Source organism: Carex rostrata, chromosome 2 (genome assembly GCF_964058835.1).
Source record: "Carex rostrata chromosome 2, lpCarRost1.2, whole genome shotgun sequence".
Lineage (NCBI taxonomy): Eukaryota > Viridiplantae > Streptophyta > Magnoliopsida > Poales > Cyperaceae > Carex > Carex rostrata.
The window spans coordinates 5920043-5935587 of record NC_135919.1 but is presented as its reverse complement, the minus strand read 5'-3'; the positions used below and the strand labels follow the sequence as shown (position 1 = coordinate 5935587).

General features: G+C 34.2%; 2 protein-coding genes across 2 annotated transcripts; both read left to right on the top strand.

Moving 5' to 3' along the window:
- Window positions 1-836: 836 nt before the first annotated feature.
- Window positions 837-2042, top strand: LOC144547298 (expansin-B15-like). Its single transcript, XM_078295913.1, has 4 exons — window positions 837-1035; window positions 1164-1276; window positions 1394-1581; window positions 1721-2042. The coding sequence occupies exons 1-4, from the start codon at window positions 837-839 to the stop codon at window positions 2040-2042; spliced, it is 822 nt and encodes a 273-aa protein (XP_078152039.1).
- Window positions 2043-14417: 12375 nt separating this feature from the next.
- On the top strand, window positions 14418-15411 carry LOC144549190 (cyclin-U2-1-like). Its single transcript, XM_078297928.1, has 2 exons — window positions 14418-14839; window positions 14957-15411. The coding sequence occupies exons 1-2, from the start codon at window positions 14436-14438 to the stop codon at window positions 15219-15221; spliced, it is 669 nt and encodes a 222-aa protein (XP_078154054.1). The 5' UTR covers window positions 14418-14435; the 3' UTR covers window positions 15222-15411.
- The last annotated feature ends 134 nt before the right edge of the window (window positions 15412-15545 follow it).

The window sequence follows — 15545 nt, the reverse complement described above, 5'->3', positions numbered from 1 at the left end:
TTTATTCTCTTGTAATATATCCCATTGCAACAAACGAAATGATACTTAAGCTAATTTGTGCGCACTCAGAAAATTAATTTGGGTGATTGGTGAAATTTCTTTCGATATCATGATATTTCTTCCTATATATAACTGCGGAGTTCTATTCGTGTTATTTGAGGATTTGTATTTAGGACCAACATGCATGTTCTTCAAATTTTATCCATTAATCATCAATATTAGCATGGAAAGCAGCAGGTTCCATCTTAATTATATATTAACTTAATTGTCATCCATTATATGACTCATTTTAGTTATGTAAAATTTTTGCTGGTAATGAAAACCGGACCACTGTGGCCTTTCTTTCAAAAACAAAATTGATCGATACTGCTAAATTTAACTATTTGAAAAATAGTTAAAAAAATAACAACTGACCATTTAATTATTTAAGAAATAATATGATGGAAAATTTGTATTTAACGGAAATGGTTGGACGTAGAAAACTTGGAGCCATCGAATTAATTAACTGTAAAATACATTGATTGTATAATTAATTCTAGGATAATCTTAGAGGCCATCGACCAGTTAGACAAAATATTTGCATTAATTAAATATATGGTTGAAAAGATATAAGTATTGTATCCAATCGGACCTTAATTAATTTTAAATAAAACAATATATATATATCACCTAAGCTAGCTGCCTTCATGTTGGCGCCATTGGAAGGACATCTCTGCACGTCCATGCGCAAACCCTAATCAGCCTGCCACAACTCTCATGACCGTTTCTCTAAATTAAGTTGTATAAATAACCACTCAATAAAATTTCAAATCAAGCCAGAGCAAACTAACAAATTAATGGCTTCTGCTCTTCTTAAGGCCTTCACTTCTCCAAAGCAATATTTTGTTGTTTCTTTGTCGTTGTTGTCGCTTCTCACTCCATGTTTTTCCATTCGTGCAAACCGTAGGCTCGATGAAAGTGACCCTAGCACTGTTACTAGTTGGACACCTGCCACCGCAACGTGGTATGGAAATCCTTATGGTTATGGAACTGATGGTATATATTGTTTTCCTCTCTCTACATGCATGCATGTTCCCACTGATCTATTTATTTAATTATGTATAGTATTAGTATGTCTCTTAATTTCTAATTTATGATATCTATTTATTTAATCATGTACGTAGGCGGTGGTTGCGGGTATCAAGATGCGGTGGGTACAGCCCCGTTCAATTCCATGGTTTCTTCTGGCGGCCCATCTCTTTACAAGAACGGCCGGGGATGTGGTGCTTGCTACCAGGTAAATTAAACCCTAGTTATATATATATGCCGATCGATCGAGCAGTGAGCACATTAATATTCTCATCGATCCATGTATTCATTTTCTTATTAATTATTTCAATGAAAATGAATGCAGGTGAGATGCACCTCAAATGCTTTATGTTCTGGAAATCCTGTGACTGTTGTAATTAGTGACGAGTGTGTTGGGTGCTACGACGACACAGCCTTTTTTGATATGAGCGGGACAGCATTTGGTGCATTGTCAGGATCCTTCAGTGCTGATCAGTTTCGCAATATCGGCAGAGTCAAGGTTGAATATAGAAGGTAAAAACAATTAACTTCAAATTAAGATAATACTATATATAAATGGATCGATGGATTATATATTGAACATGACATGTTATGTTGAGTACCATTGGTATCTGATCAGCATTTTTTTGTTTTTTTTTTTTCTACGGGGCAGAGTTCCATGCGATTACAAAGGCGTAAAAATAACCTTCCGTGTAGATTCTGGTTCGAACCCGTACTACTTAGCAGTATTAATTAAGTATGTAGCAGGCGATGGAGACATTAGAAAAGTTGAAGTGATGCCATTCCCAGGTTCTGGTTGGGCTACCATGGAGCCTTCCTGGGGTATAGTCTATAAGTATCAAAGCGACTCATCCATGGCTGGCCCTTTTTCATTTAGGATCACTACCGGCACCGGGAAAGTCCTAGTTGTGGAGAATGCCATCCCTGTTGGGTGGCAACCAAGCCAGACTTATGAATCTGCGGTGAACTACTAGTTCGAGCTTATTAATTATATTAATTCAAAGCATGCATATATGCATGCATGTTTTATATATATATATATATATATATAATTTGAAGAGGTCCGGTCCTTCAGTGGCTACTGAATTGAAGGAGTTTTTAATTTAATTTGCAGAGTGCAATTTTTCCTCTCTTTAAAAGGGTTCTGTTTAATTATGTTCTTCTTCTTTTTTTCCCTTTACCGTTGTGGCCGTATATATGCAATTTTTGGTGTGATTATGGCTTGAAAAATCGATCGAGAGATTAATTTGAATAGCAGTGTGGAAAGAAGAGAGGAGGCATGTGCGTCTCCCCACCGCATGCACAAGTCTATTATTTTTCTTTATCCACGTGTTTATCTATATATATAATTAAGTTTCTTTTTTTCATTTAATTTTTCTTCAGCTTTAATTAGAACGGAATTGGCCTATATATGGTCTTGAAAATTACAGAAAAAAATGAACAAATTAAAATATGTAGAGATGACAATCACATACACTCATTCGGATTGGATTCCGGTTTAACTATTTACCATCAAGTTTAAACTATATATATATAAATAAAGTACTAATTGCAGGAATAAAAATAGGAAAATTTATAATTAAATAAGGGATTCGATCTGTAAAGCAAACAGCAGACATTGCTTGATCATACCCTCTAATTATTAATTAGTTTATTTAGAACAGCAGACACAGCTTGACCCTCTAATTAATAATTAATTGTATTTAGTATCATATATATATATATATCCAACGAATAAAAGGGCAACCCTTTTATTTAGTATATAATTACACACCGGAAACTCTGTTTTAAGTACTGAACATTATTTCAATAGAAACAAATAGAAGAATTCTGTGTCAAATTCCTCTGTAACTAATTAAGTTTAGATGCCCCCAATTAATATCTGAAACTAATTAACTGTTGCGTATAAAATGCAAAGACCAACTGATTCGATAGACACATATATAATTATATATAATAATCCAGAAGGTAAACAACACGTACCTAATTAATTAATTAATTATCTATTTTGTGCAGAATGTGAACAAATATTAATTAAGTAATTGCTTTTTGGCATATATATATAGAGCTGCACACACAAACTTTTAATTATGAAACAGATACACGACAGCCAACAGACACACAAATCAATAATCAATTTAAATTAAAAAAAAGGCAATTAATCGATCAAGTAGACGCCAGATCTAAAATAAATCATCAGCTAGTTAGCTAATTAATCCCTGTCGCTCTGACAATTGTTTTTGCAGCTTTATAATATTAATTAGCTACCGAATGATTCTTGGAATTTTTAATATTAATGTGTTTTGGGCCAAGAGAAGAGAACGTAACTAATCATGGGCTTTGATAACGAAGGAAGGAAGGATTATCCTTACAACGCTTCAAAAGCTCTCGCTTATTTTATAAATCTTATCCTCTGCAGCAAGGGCCAAATGTTTATTAGTCTTTACTTTTTTGTTTAATTAATTCAGATTAACACGTGAGAATTCGACTGCTAATTAAGCTTCATATTCTAATATAACTAAACCAACACTAAATATATTCACATCTATATATTTCATCAAAATTATCAATTCATATAGATATCAACAGTACTATTATAGAAAAAAAAAATAACATCTAAAAAACTAGCTGTGACTTGCTGGATTACTGTGAGGTTCAACAAATTAAAAATTTAACTTTATATTTCCTCGAGTACTCTACTTAATTGTATAGCATCTAAAGCGTTAATTTTAAATTCTAAAGTTATCTACTTTACGAAAATCTACTTATTAATTAAACAAGAAGAATAAACGAATGTTTTGGACACCTTTTATAATAGAAGTTTTCTTTCTTGGGCACTGATTAGGGGTGAAAATAAAGCCGGATTATTTGGCAGATATCCGCTCCGTATCCGCATATAATCAGAATCCGAATTAAACAGATTCGGATAATTTTTGGATATCCATAAAAAATATGGATTCGGATTCGGAGTCCAAAACGGAGCGGATATCCGAACTATCCGAAACCCAATAATTTGGCCAAACCAGTGTTGTAAAATGCGGACCGCATATACAGTCTAGACTAAAAAATGATTAAAAAATATTTAGAACCCATTACCAAAGATCCATTAGCTGAATCCGCAGACCCGATCAGGTTCCAAACCAATTATGCGAGTTTCAGATCCATTCAAGTGAGAAATCTAGAGCCTCCCAGCTTCTTTTATAGCTTCGCTTCAAATATTGTGGTTTGAAATTGTGGGATTAATGAAGGAATACAAACCGGAGGCAGCAACTAACACTTTTTGATGAATAGCGCCCCAGCCTTCAGCACCTTTCCTTTCTATTTTATATGGGCTACAACTTTTTACTTTTTATTTTATATGGGCTGCATACGGCCCTTTATATTAATACCCTAAACAAAAAATATAATTTTAAAAATGTCATAATGTATAGTTTTTTTTTTTAATGCCCCAACTGCCTGAGCCAGGGGCGGCCCAAAATTCCCAGTGAGACGCCACCCTCACGGGCGCTCCATGCCCCTAGTGAGGCACCCCCCCCACACAGGCAGCCCACAAGCCCAGTGAGGTGCCCCCATCACGGGCGCCCCACTATGGATCCCTATAAATTCCGTTTTTTCTCTCTCCTGCCCACTCCAACATCAGTCTATCCCACCTAGAGGTGCTATCGGGTCGGGTCCGGATACTATTATATTTGGACCCGTACCCTAAAAGTGTTCGGGTCCAAATTTCGATCCATACACTTATCTGTTTCAATTAGGGTCGGGTCCGGATCCGGGTACCTATCTACCCGTAGATATTTTGGGTCCAGTATTTCAGTTCCGGGTAGATATATACCCATAACTTGTTTGTAGATTATTGGGTCCGATTCAGATACGAGGCGGTTCCGGATCCGGAGCGAGTATATGTCACAAAAAAATCAGGAGGATGGAGAGAAAATAACTTTTGAAAAAAAAATATTGAAGAAGAGATATAATTTTAAAAAAGTAAAATATTAGAGATGACAATTTCATTTTCTATGGTTCAAAAAATCTATGAATGAAATATTAATAATTTGTAGAAATGACATATCAATGAGAGCAATAAATTTCCATTATTATGCAGAGGATATCAAGGCAAATATTGAAGGATATATCCATAGTAATAAATTTTATTGAAAAAATTAATGCGGCTGTTATAGAGGGAATAAATTTGGCATCCATCTATGTGTATAAACATAGCAAATATGTCACTGCATTCTATTTTCTCATATTAAAAAAATACTGGGCTCACCACGGCTTATGCAAAAATTAATATGCAAAGTTATATTTTTATATATTAATAGTTATTAGTATATGTTTTATCAGGTATTTATATGGGTATCGGGTCTGATTCGGTTATGGGTCGGATAATTAAATGAAACTCATATCATACCCATTAAATTATTAATTTTGTAACCATACCCATAATTTAACCGGTTATATTTTTTAAACCATACCCTATCCAAATTAATCGGATCTAGGTCGGATCCGGTTCGGTTCCGGATTGGATCCGAGTAATCGGGTAAAAGTAGCACCTCTAATCCCACCTCAAAGGCGAGAAGGGAGAAAAAGCTGAAGGCGGTTTTTTGGGTGATTTCGGGTGATTTTCTGGGCGACTACAGCTATAGGTAATTTAAATATTTTTGTATTTATTTTTTTAAATACTTTAAATTTTTTTTAATTTAAATATTTTCTAATTATTTTCTAATTTGTCTCTGATTACTGTACAATTAGTATATGTTTACTGTACACTTAGTCTTTAATTACGCACATAATTAGCTTTTCAAATGCTATTTAGGATCAATACAAGTCTAATCAATTTCATTATCATTTGAAACCCTAGTTACAATGGCACCCAAAGTTGACAAAAATAGAGGAAGAACTGAAACCAAATGAGAAGAAAAAAAGAACACTTATTAATAATTTTTGGATGGCTGAAGCCTACTCGATGAGGAATTTGGAAAAAATGTTTTCACCCAAAAATAATGAAGAAAAATGCTGATAGAAGGCTGGGTAGACAGGGTCCTTCCACCTAGATGGGGACAGTGCTGCTTATGTGAGGTGAAGGGAGATATAGTGGATATGTTCTTTTGTTATAAATGTGGCAAAACTGTTGACCCTAATTGCATGAACCCGTATGCAGATCCGGTGAATGACTCTCGTCTCACTAAGTGGGAGTGTCCTGTGTGCGTCCGTCGGGCTGAGGAAACGAAGAGAGCAAGTTCCTCAGCTCGTAAGCCTTATTCTGAATTGTATGTTATTGTAGTGTTTTATGTTTGAATTGTAATGGTTTGTATAATTGCTATGTTTGAACTGGTTGTTGCTGTATGAATTTTATGTTGTTTTATTTTATGGACTCGATGGTATTATATTATTTTGTAATGTATCTGGATTTTATGAATTTTATGGTGTAGTATTTATGTTGTACATGAGCTGCATTATTTTTGAATATGCTATAAATAAGTATAGTTCTAAAATAAACATAGTTCAACAATACAATCAAAAGCAAAATAGCAAGTTTATCTGCCACTACGTCTCAATAAACCTAACAAACGACTAGTTCTTCTGGTACCAGATGCAGGTGCGGCATTACTTGTAGAGGCTTGGCTACTAGATGATTGGCTTACAGGAGGAGGGGGGTTGTATTCTACCAGTTGATTCAGCAACAACTCTAGCATTTTCTCTTTCGTTGTGCTCGTTTATGGCATCTGAACATAAGAACACAATTCAGTTAGTAATATAATAAGATCATAAATGAATTTCGTACAATGCTACATACCTGCCATGCGCCTGTCAAAAACAGAACAGCGAGCCCGATTTCCCGACGGTCGCCTACCACTCATCTCGTCCATGGTCATTACAATACGTGTGGGGGCGCCTCACTGGGCTTGTGGGCCGCCCGTGTGGGGGGCGCCTCACTAGGGGCATGGAGCGCCCGTGAAGGTGGCTCCTCACTGGGAATTTTGGGCCGCCCCTGGCCCAGGCGGTCGGGGCATTTTAAAAAAAAACTGTACATTATGACATTTTTAAAATTATATTCTTTTTGTTTATGGTATTAATAAAAATGGCCCGGCTGCATGAGAATTTGTTAAGCGGACTCCCAACAAACCATCAATCAAAATAGAACATTAATATTGTACTCCTCTAAGCAATTTACAGTTTATTTTATATGAGCTTTGTTAAATTAATTAAGATGCTGGAAAATTTTAATGTTTAATATAAAATGCATAGTTATCATTAATATTTATATTTAATTTTTTAATTAATATTTGTATCTTAGAAGTTTATATATCTTAATTATCTAACCATTATTCGTTTTATATCTGTATTTGAATCTGTATTCGTGAACTATTCGTTCCGTATCCGTATCCGTTTAAGGCGGATTTGATTTTAAATTTTAATATCTGTTTACTATCTGTATCCGTATTCGTATCCGCTTATTATCCGACAGATGCAGATATAATATCAGCATTATCCGCTCGGTATCCGCTCCGTTTTCACCCCTAGCACTAATACAATGCTTTTCGTTGTGTCGGAAGTCAATCATGACATGTAATCCCGACTCCCAACACATAAAAGTTGTTCCATCCAATTCGTGATATGTTAGTCATGACGTTATAAAAACTTATAATTTTTAACAATTATTTTTAATCCAAATTAGTTTAATGAAAAAAATCAGAAAAACTGTCAAATAATTATAAAAAAGGTTCGTGATTGATTGTCAATATGATCAAGTCAATTTTTACATATTGTATGACTTCATCTTAATTAATGCATAATCAAAATCAGTTAGCGTGTCATAAACCTTAATTAGTGATAATTTTCAAACTAAATCAAATAAAACACAATTAAATAATTCGGATCAGATCTGAATCGAACTTGACCTATACCCGACCCGAATCGGACCAAAAATGGCTAAAATATTCTGAACCTGTTCTCGACTCATTTAATCATCGAAAATGTTGGAAATATATCAAATTGATTCATAAATTAACACCCGTAAACTTAAAAAAACGACCATTAATTTCAATCAAACTACAACAACACATATGCATCCACAAAACAAAGATCTTTTTGTTGAATTAATTATCAATGCAAACAAAACTCTCTAGTTATCAGTCAACTTAATTGAGATATTTTGTGTGGCCCGCACAACTCTTTGGACAGCGGTTTTTCTTACTTGCAAATTTCAAAATCAGTCTATTAATAATATAATATTTACCCAAATTGTTATACACATTTATATACCACTAACCATACCCTATTAAATACATAGATTGTCAAATACCTTAATTTTATATTAGATTACCTTATTAGAACAATAATATATGACAATATACAATTCATAATTATATTACATATATGCTCTACCGTTTGATTATAATCGAATAATATTCTCATTTGGGTCCTTAATTAATTAATTAAATGCAAATGAACCTCTTAAATTTCAATACAATTAAACACACTAAATTTGCATCCTCGATCAATGCGTGTTATTGGGATGTGTTTAATTACAAGTATAGAAGAAGAGATTCATTCACTAATAACTAATTAATAATGAGGAGTAGCATGAATGATTCATGAATGGGAATTCTTAAAATTAATTGATGTGTGACTCATCATGTGCATGTAGTTTGGAGTTGAATTAATTGCAGCAAAAATCAATCAATTAATTAGCGACGTTGCTTAACAACTACTTATAAAATGAAGGCTAACCGCGTAAAACGAAGGCCTAACAAACACGGGCACTTTAAAAGTCTTATCGACAAAAAGAATGGAAAAATAAAATAAAATAAAAAATTTATAATGAGACCGCACAAATCACGGGCACTGCCGCACGCACTGTCAATAAAGCCATCATAAGGCATCATAATCCATCTGTACAGCTGTACTGTTCTTCAAATGCTCTTCACAGTTCACTCTTGGGCCCTTGGCTAATGAGAAACGGATTATTATTACGAGGAGGGTTCAAATGCACCCAAATTTTTGTGCATCCAAATGCATCCTATCTTTCAAATCATTTTTCTCCGTTTTCAAAGTCTGAATAGTCAATCCGAACCGTTAGATGCGATATATATATTAAGATGTGCTTGGAGACCAAATTTTACATTTTTTGAAATTTGTTTACTATTTATTAAGTCACTTTGAAAATCGCTGATTTTACATTTTCTGGGCCATTGGATCAGCGATTTTCAAAGTGGTTTAATAAATAGTAAAAAAATTCCAAAAAATGTAAAATTTGGTCTCCAAGCACATCTTAATATATGGATCGCATCTAACGGTTCGGATTGACTATTCGGACTTTGAAAACGGAGAAAAAAGATTTGAAAGATAGGGTGCATTTGGGTGCACAAAAATTTGAGTGCATTTGAACCCTCCTCTATTATTATTATTATTATTATTATTATTATTATTATTATTATTATTATTTATTCTATTGACTGATCTCAAAAGTTTATCATCAACAAACAACAAATAACCACAAAAATAATAATTCGAGGACTCTTTCATATCTTTCAATTTTATGACATTTTCGTAATTAATTTTAGGATTTAATGCAATTTTAATAGCAATAATCATCATTAAATGGAAGAGATTAATTTTATAGTGACTAGTAGAATAGATGATTGTATGCGATTCTTTTTTTTTTTTTTGATTCTTGTGTTGCGTTGTGCCGGACAAGAGTTGACTCTCTTACCAAACGAGTATTTTATGTGTGATCAATTAATTGATGATAAGCTTTTTGTAATTTTGAGGATACAAATTTGCATTGATCTAGAGGTTTGCTAAACTCTGTAACGGGTTATCCGAATTCGGTCTGTCCGTACCCGTTATTCGAGGTACTTGTACCCGTGCCCGGGTATAGGTGGGTAAACGGGTACGGATTTGAGATGGACCGGACACTATTATTTGAAAAAAAATCCGCCCAACCCGTACCCGTGCCCGAAACCCGCCTACCCAAACCTGTTGTACCCGTGCCCGCACCCGTGTACCCGTACCCGCACCCCTTTACCCGTTTAACCCGTACCCGTTTCAATTTGAAATTCAATTTTTTTCAAAAACAGAAAAAAAAACAAAAACAAAAAAAACAAAAAAAAAATAAAATACCCGGACCCTACCCGAGGTACCCGTTACCCCTACCCGAGACGGACACGGGTAGGGTAGAGTTTTTGAAAAAAAAATCCGCCTATCCGTACCCGTTCTATCCGAGTACCCGCCTACCTGTTACCCGTCCTACCCACTATTCGTCCCGGATTTATCCGAGGTACCCGTACTCTACCCGAGAGCAAATCAGTACATTGATCTGAATAATGACAGACTTGATTGCAGAGATGAACGGTTGATACTTGATATGAATGAATGTACATGCATGCGTCATGCATGGTATATTGCCTCTGCTACCACACAATATATGGACCATGTCTGTCATTCAATTCCTACACTACATGAAATACAATAATGACTTCTCAACTCCTTCAAAAAATTGTAATTATAAACCAAGCTTACAAAAGAGTTTGTAAAAAGAGGAGTAGACGAGAAGCATGTATCAAGCCAATAATAATAATAATAATAATAATAATAATAATAATAATAATAATGAAGGCTCGAATTTTTTTTATAAACCATAAATAATTAAATTAATTTTTTGATATCAACATGATTTTTTTTTTTCAAACCATAAGTACTGAACGGACCGTTCGGTATCACAGCTGCCTTTTTTCCAGACCGAACGGACCATTCGATCTCAACTTTTTTTTTCGTTTTTTTCAATTCTTTTTCAATTTTTCACGATTGCTGCACAATTTCTCCCACAGAAGATTCGCCAATTTCTGCCACAGAAGATCACCAGTGATAATTTTTCTCTAGACCGGACGAACCGTTCGGTCTCTATTCTTTTTTATCCATACTGAACGGTTGGTTCAGTCTCTCTCTATATATATATTTTTTCTGTTCCACCCGTGGCTCTCTGCGTGCCTCCCTTTCTCCTGTTTTCATCATTTTTGCACCCGCTTTTTTGGCCTTTTATAAATAATTTCAAAGCAAAGGTAAAATAAACTTTTTAATTTTTCTAAAAAAATAATTATTACTAGTTTGACTGAACAAGTGTTATCATTGGCTCGAGAATTTTAATTGGAGACCGAATTAAGGATTCGGTCTCCATGTAATTTTTTTTAATATAAATATCCATCTTCTTTCTTCCTCCAAGAGACAATTGATTTCTTCTTCTCCACCATTTTCAGCTAAAAACCAACATCTATCAAAATATTGTGTTTTTACAAATCGACATCTGCATTGTGTTGGTAGCTTTCATCTAAAGATTGTAGTAAGTTTATTTTTTCAATTACAGTCATATTTTAGGTTGTAAAATTGAAAATGATATCGACGATTGATTGTGAATTTTTTGTTCAGATAATGTCTCAAGTGATAATAAATGTTTATTATGGACGCGAAATTTCAGACGCACTGACCTACACATTTTCTGTCACTGATTTAACGAGTCTTGATGAGCTAAGAAAACATATATATGTTAGCATTCATTTGCTTCCTAACCAGTTTGATCTGACAATCAAGGCTCATTTGAACACGGCATCACCTGGCTCAGCAAAAAAATACCAGTTATTTAGTGTAGACGAGGAAACGATACGGCACATGATGCTTGAATATGCCACTCCGGTACTGAATTTTAAACTTCTTGATTTAGTGGTTGAGTCAGTACCAGTTGTTAGTTAGAGCAATTATGACCCATATCCGCGTAGTGTACCTGAAAGTAGCAGAGACACAATGGTGTCTGATTCACCCATATATTGTGATAACCTACCCGAAATACCGATAGTGGATGATTTGGTAACTCGTTTTGACGAGCTGAATAATAATACTAGCTCAGACACAAACTCTGACCTTGGTGGCTCAGCTGTCGGGGAAGATGATATGGCTGAAATGGAGGATCAAATTAGAATACAAGATGTAATGAAGGAGTGGGTAAATTCTATTCCCTTTATTAATCGAGGATTGCAGCATCATTTTTCGGCATTTAATGACGATGTGTCGATGCCGCACAAGGATGAAACAATTTTTGGTTATCCACCCAGAATTGATGGTCAATTTTCAGTGTGACAGATGTTTGAATTCAAAGCCGATCTTAAATCCCAGTTGGGTGCATTTGCCCTAGATAATAACTTAGAATTAAAACAAAAATTATACTACTACAAAATTTCAATTAATAACAAAAGTATAAATTAGCAGCAAAAATTATTTTACCGGTAACAGATAAGCCCCCACAAACAGCTAACATCTTCCAATGTCGCCGTGCACTCCCCTACCAAAAGATGAAAACTATTTGTCTCAGGCCTCTACCTCTCGATGAGAGCAGTTATCAACCCTTTGTCAATTTGACAATGATGGACTTCGACCATCTGATACAATCATAAATTCTTCAAACCTTCTTTCATACTTTGGTGGTAGTCAATGTGCATTTGGCAAGCTCCAGGACGCAACCAATGATTAGGTTGGAACGATAATTGTCATGCAAAAAAAATTTAACCAAAAATTAAATTTGAATTCAGGAATTTAATAAGTAAATTTAAATCCAAACCGATATTAAACAAATACTGTTACAGTTGCCGCATGTGATTGATGTTGTGCATGAGGCAACTGCAATAAAGGTTCTTCACCTTGCATTTCACCTTCCATTTTTCACTACAATATAAATAAATACATACAAAAAAAATTAACATGCAAATCTAATTCAATATTGACATGCATGACATTCAAACCCAATCAAATATTAACATTCATTCTACACTAAAAAAAAATCATTCAACAATTACTACATGCATCTACACTAAAAAAAAAAACTACATGCAAATAAACCATGCATCTACATAATTACGAAATAAATAATTCAAAAAATACTACATGCATCTACACTAAAAAAACTACATGCACATAAACCATGCAAATAAAAAATTCATTCAACAATTACTACATGCATCTACACTAAAAAAAACTACATGCAAATAAACCATGCATCTACATAATTACGAAATAAATAATTCAAAAAATACTACATGCATCTACACTAAAAAAACTACATGCATATAAACCATGCAAATAAAAAATTCATTCAACAATTATTACATGCATCTATACTAAAAAAAACTACATGCAAATAAACCATGCATCTACATAATTACGAAATAAATAATTCAAAAAATACTACATGCACATAAACCATGCATCTACATAAACCATGCAAATAAATAAATCATTCAATAATTACTACATGCATCTACACTAAAAAAAAACTACATGCAAATAAATTACTACATAAACTATTTTTTTATACTACAATTCCAACATAAACTATTTATACTACTAAAAAAATACACATAAACTATTTATACTACAAAAAGAAAAAATTACACATAAACTATTTATTTATACTACAATTACTACATAAACCATTTATTCTAATCATTTATTCATTATTATGGATTATTTAACAAAAATAAAAGAATTAAATACATACCTAACGAAATTTGTAGATCTGAAGCTTTTATTGTTCTTCTTTCAAAAATAAACAAACTTATGTGATTAGAATAAAAATCACACTAATTATGAGAGTTAAAAAAAATTTAGATGAGAGAAGAAAGAAAGAACGAAGAAGGAAGAAGGAAGAAATGGGAAAGGGAGGCAGGCAGAGAGAAGGAAGGAGGGAGCCACGGAGCCACGGAGCCACGGGCTGAATGAAAAAAAAATATAGAGACCGAACCAACCGTTCGGTCTGGAGAAAAAAGAATAGAGACTGAACGGTCCGTCCGGTCTGGAGAACACTGGCGGATCTTCTGTGATAGCAATCGTAAAAAAATGAAAAATAATTAAAAAAAAAACGAAAAAAGAAGTTGAGACTGAACGGTTCGTTCGGTACTTATGGTTTTTTTAAAAAAAAAAAACAATCATATTGATATCGTAAAATTCATTCAATTATTTATGGTTTATAAAAAATATTCTACATGCTCGGCTCGCACAAAACCAATAAAATAAATTACAATTAAATGATGAATCAATGAGATGCCAAATGGAAGGCGCCGCGTGGGAAAACTTGCCATCAATTTGTCCGCTTTCCTTGATAAAATAACAAAATAAAATAAAGCTGATGTTTCTTTGCATCTTCTCTTCTTCCCTGGATGCTATGCTAATATGCTATGTCATTGTCACCTCTCATTCATTCATTCATTCTCAACAAACCCTACCCTTACAGCCTTACTATTTATTAATCGACCCATCACTAACCAACCAACGCACTCCACAATTTCATTCTCCCTTCCCTCTAGCTCTTACTAGCTACTACAATGTCTCCAAAAACACTAAGGTCTGATCTCTACAGCTTTACAAACCAAGAAGAGAGAACCGCAACCGCAACCGCGCCACCACTTGTCATCTCAGTTCTCACCTCTCTCCTGGAGAGAACTATCTCTAGAAATGAGAGAGGAGGAGGCATGGCTACAAATGGTGATTCCAAGGATGAAGTTGTTGCGGCGGCATTTGATAATTGCAGGGTTTTAGACATGAGCATCCAGTCATTTCTTGAGAGGGTTTTTCGGTATACACATGTGGCGCCACCAGTGTATGTTGTGGCATATGTCTACATGGATCGCCTTTGTCACTTCAATCAGGGATTGCACATTGTCTCCACTAATGTACACCGCCTTCTCACAATCTCTATCATGGTTGCTTCCAAATTTGTAGAGGACTTGTAAGTAATTTTCATAATCCCCTAATGTTTTGATGGTCTCAACTCTCAATCAATGGAACAGTCTTCGTCATTTCTGTACGAATTACAAATCTAATTTCCTTGATAATTTTTTTTTAGGAACTACAGCAATTCATATTTCGCAAAAGTTGGGGGGTTAAGCACAGAAGAAGTGAACAGTTTGGAAATAAAATTTCTATTTTTGATGGGTTTTAGGCTAAATGTTAGCCCAAGTGTTTTTGAGAGTTACTGCTCTCATTTAGAAAGAGAGGTGAGTTTTGGGGGATGCTACGAAATCGAGAGGTGCCTCAGAAATTACATGTGCGGTGTAGAGAATAGAGATCATAGACCAAAATCCAAAAATCAATTAGCCAGAGTGCTTTAAACTTTAAATCTCTGCTATTGTTAATTTGAGATCCTTATTTTACCAAGAGGAGGAAATTAAGTGATAGAGATATTGATTACCACCCCCCCCAATTAGTCCTTAATCAGTGACGTGACGGTTGATTTGGGGAAAGGAAGATCTCAAGATGGAAGATGTAAATGTACAATAATTTATTAATTAATAAACTTGTTATAGTAAACTAATCAAGCTCTGCTGGTCTCTTAATTTATAATCTTTTATAATATTTCGAGAGAGTTTATTCCAAACACACACCAAACTCTCCAATAGATTTCGATGCTCAACTTCGGTCTGATATCTGTTCAG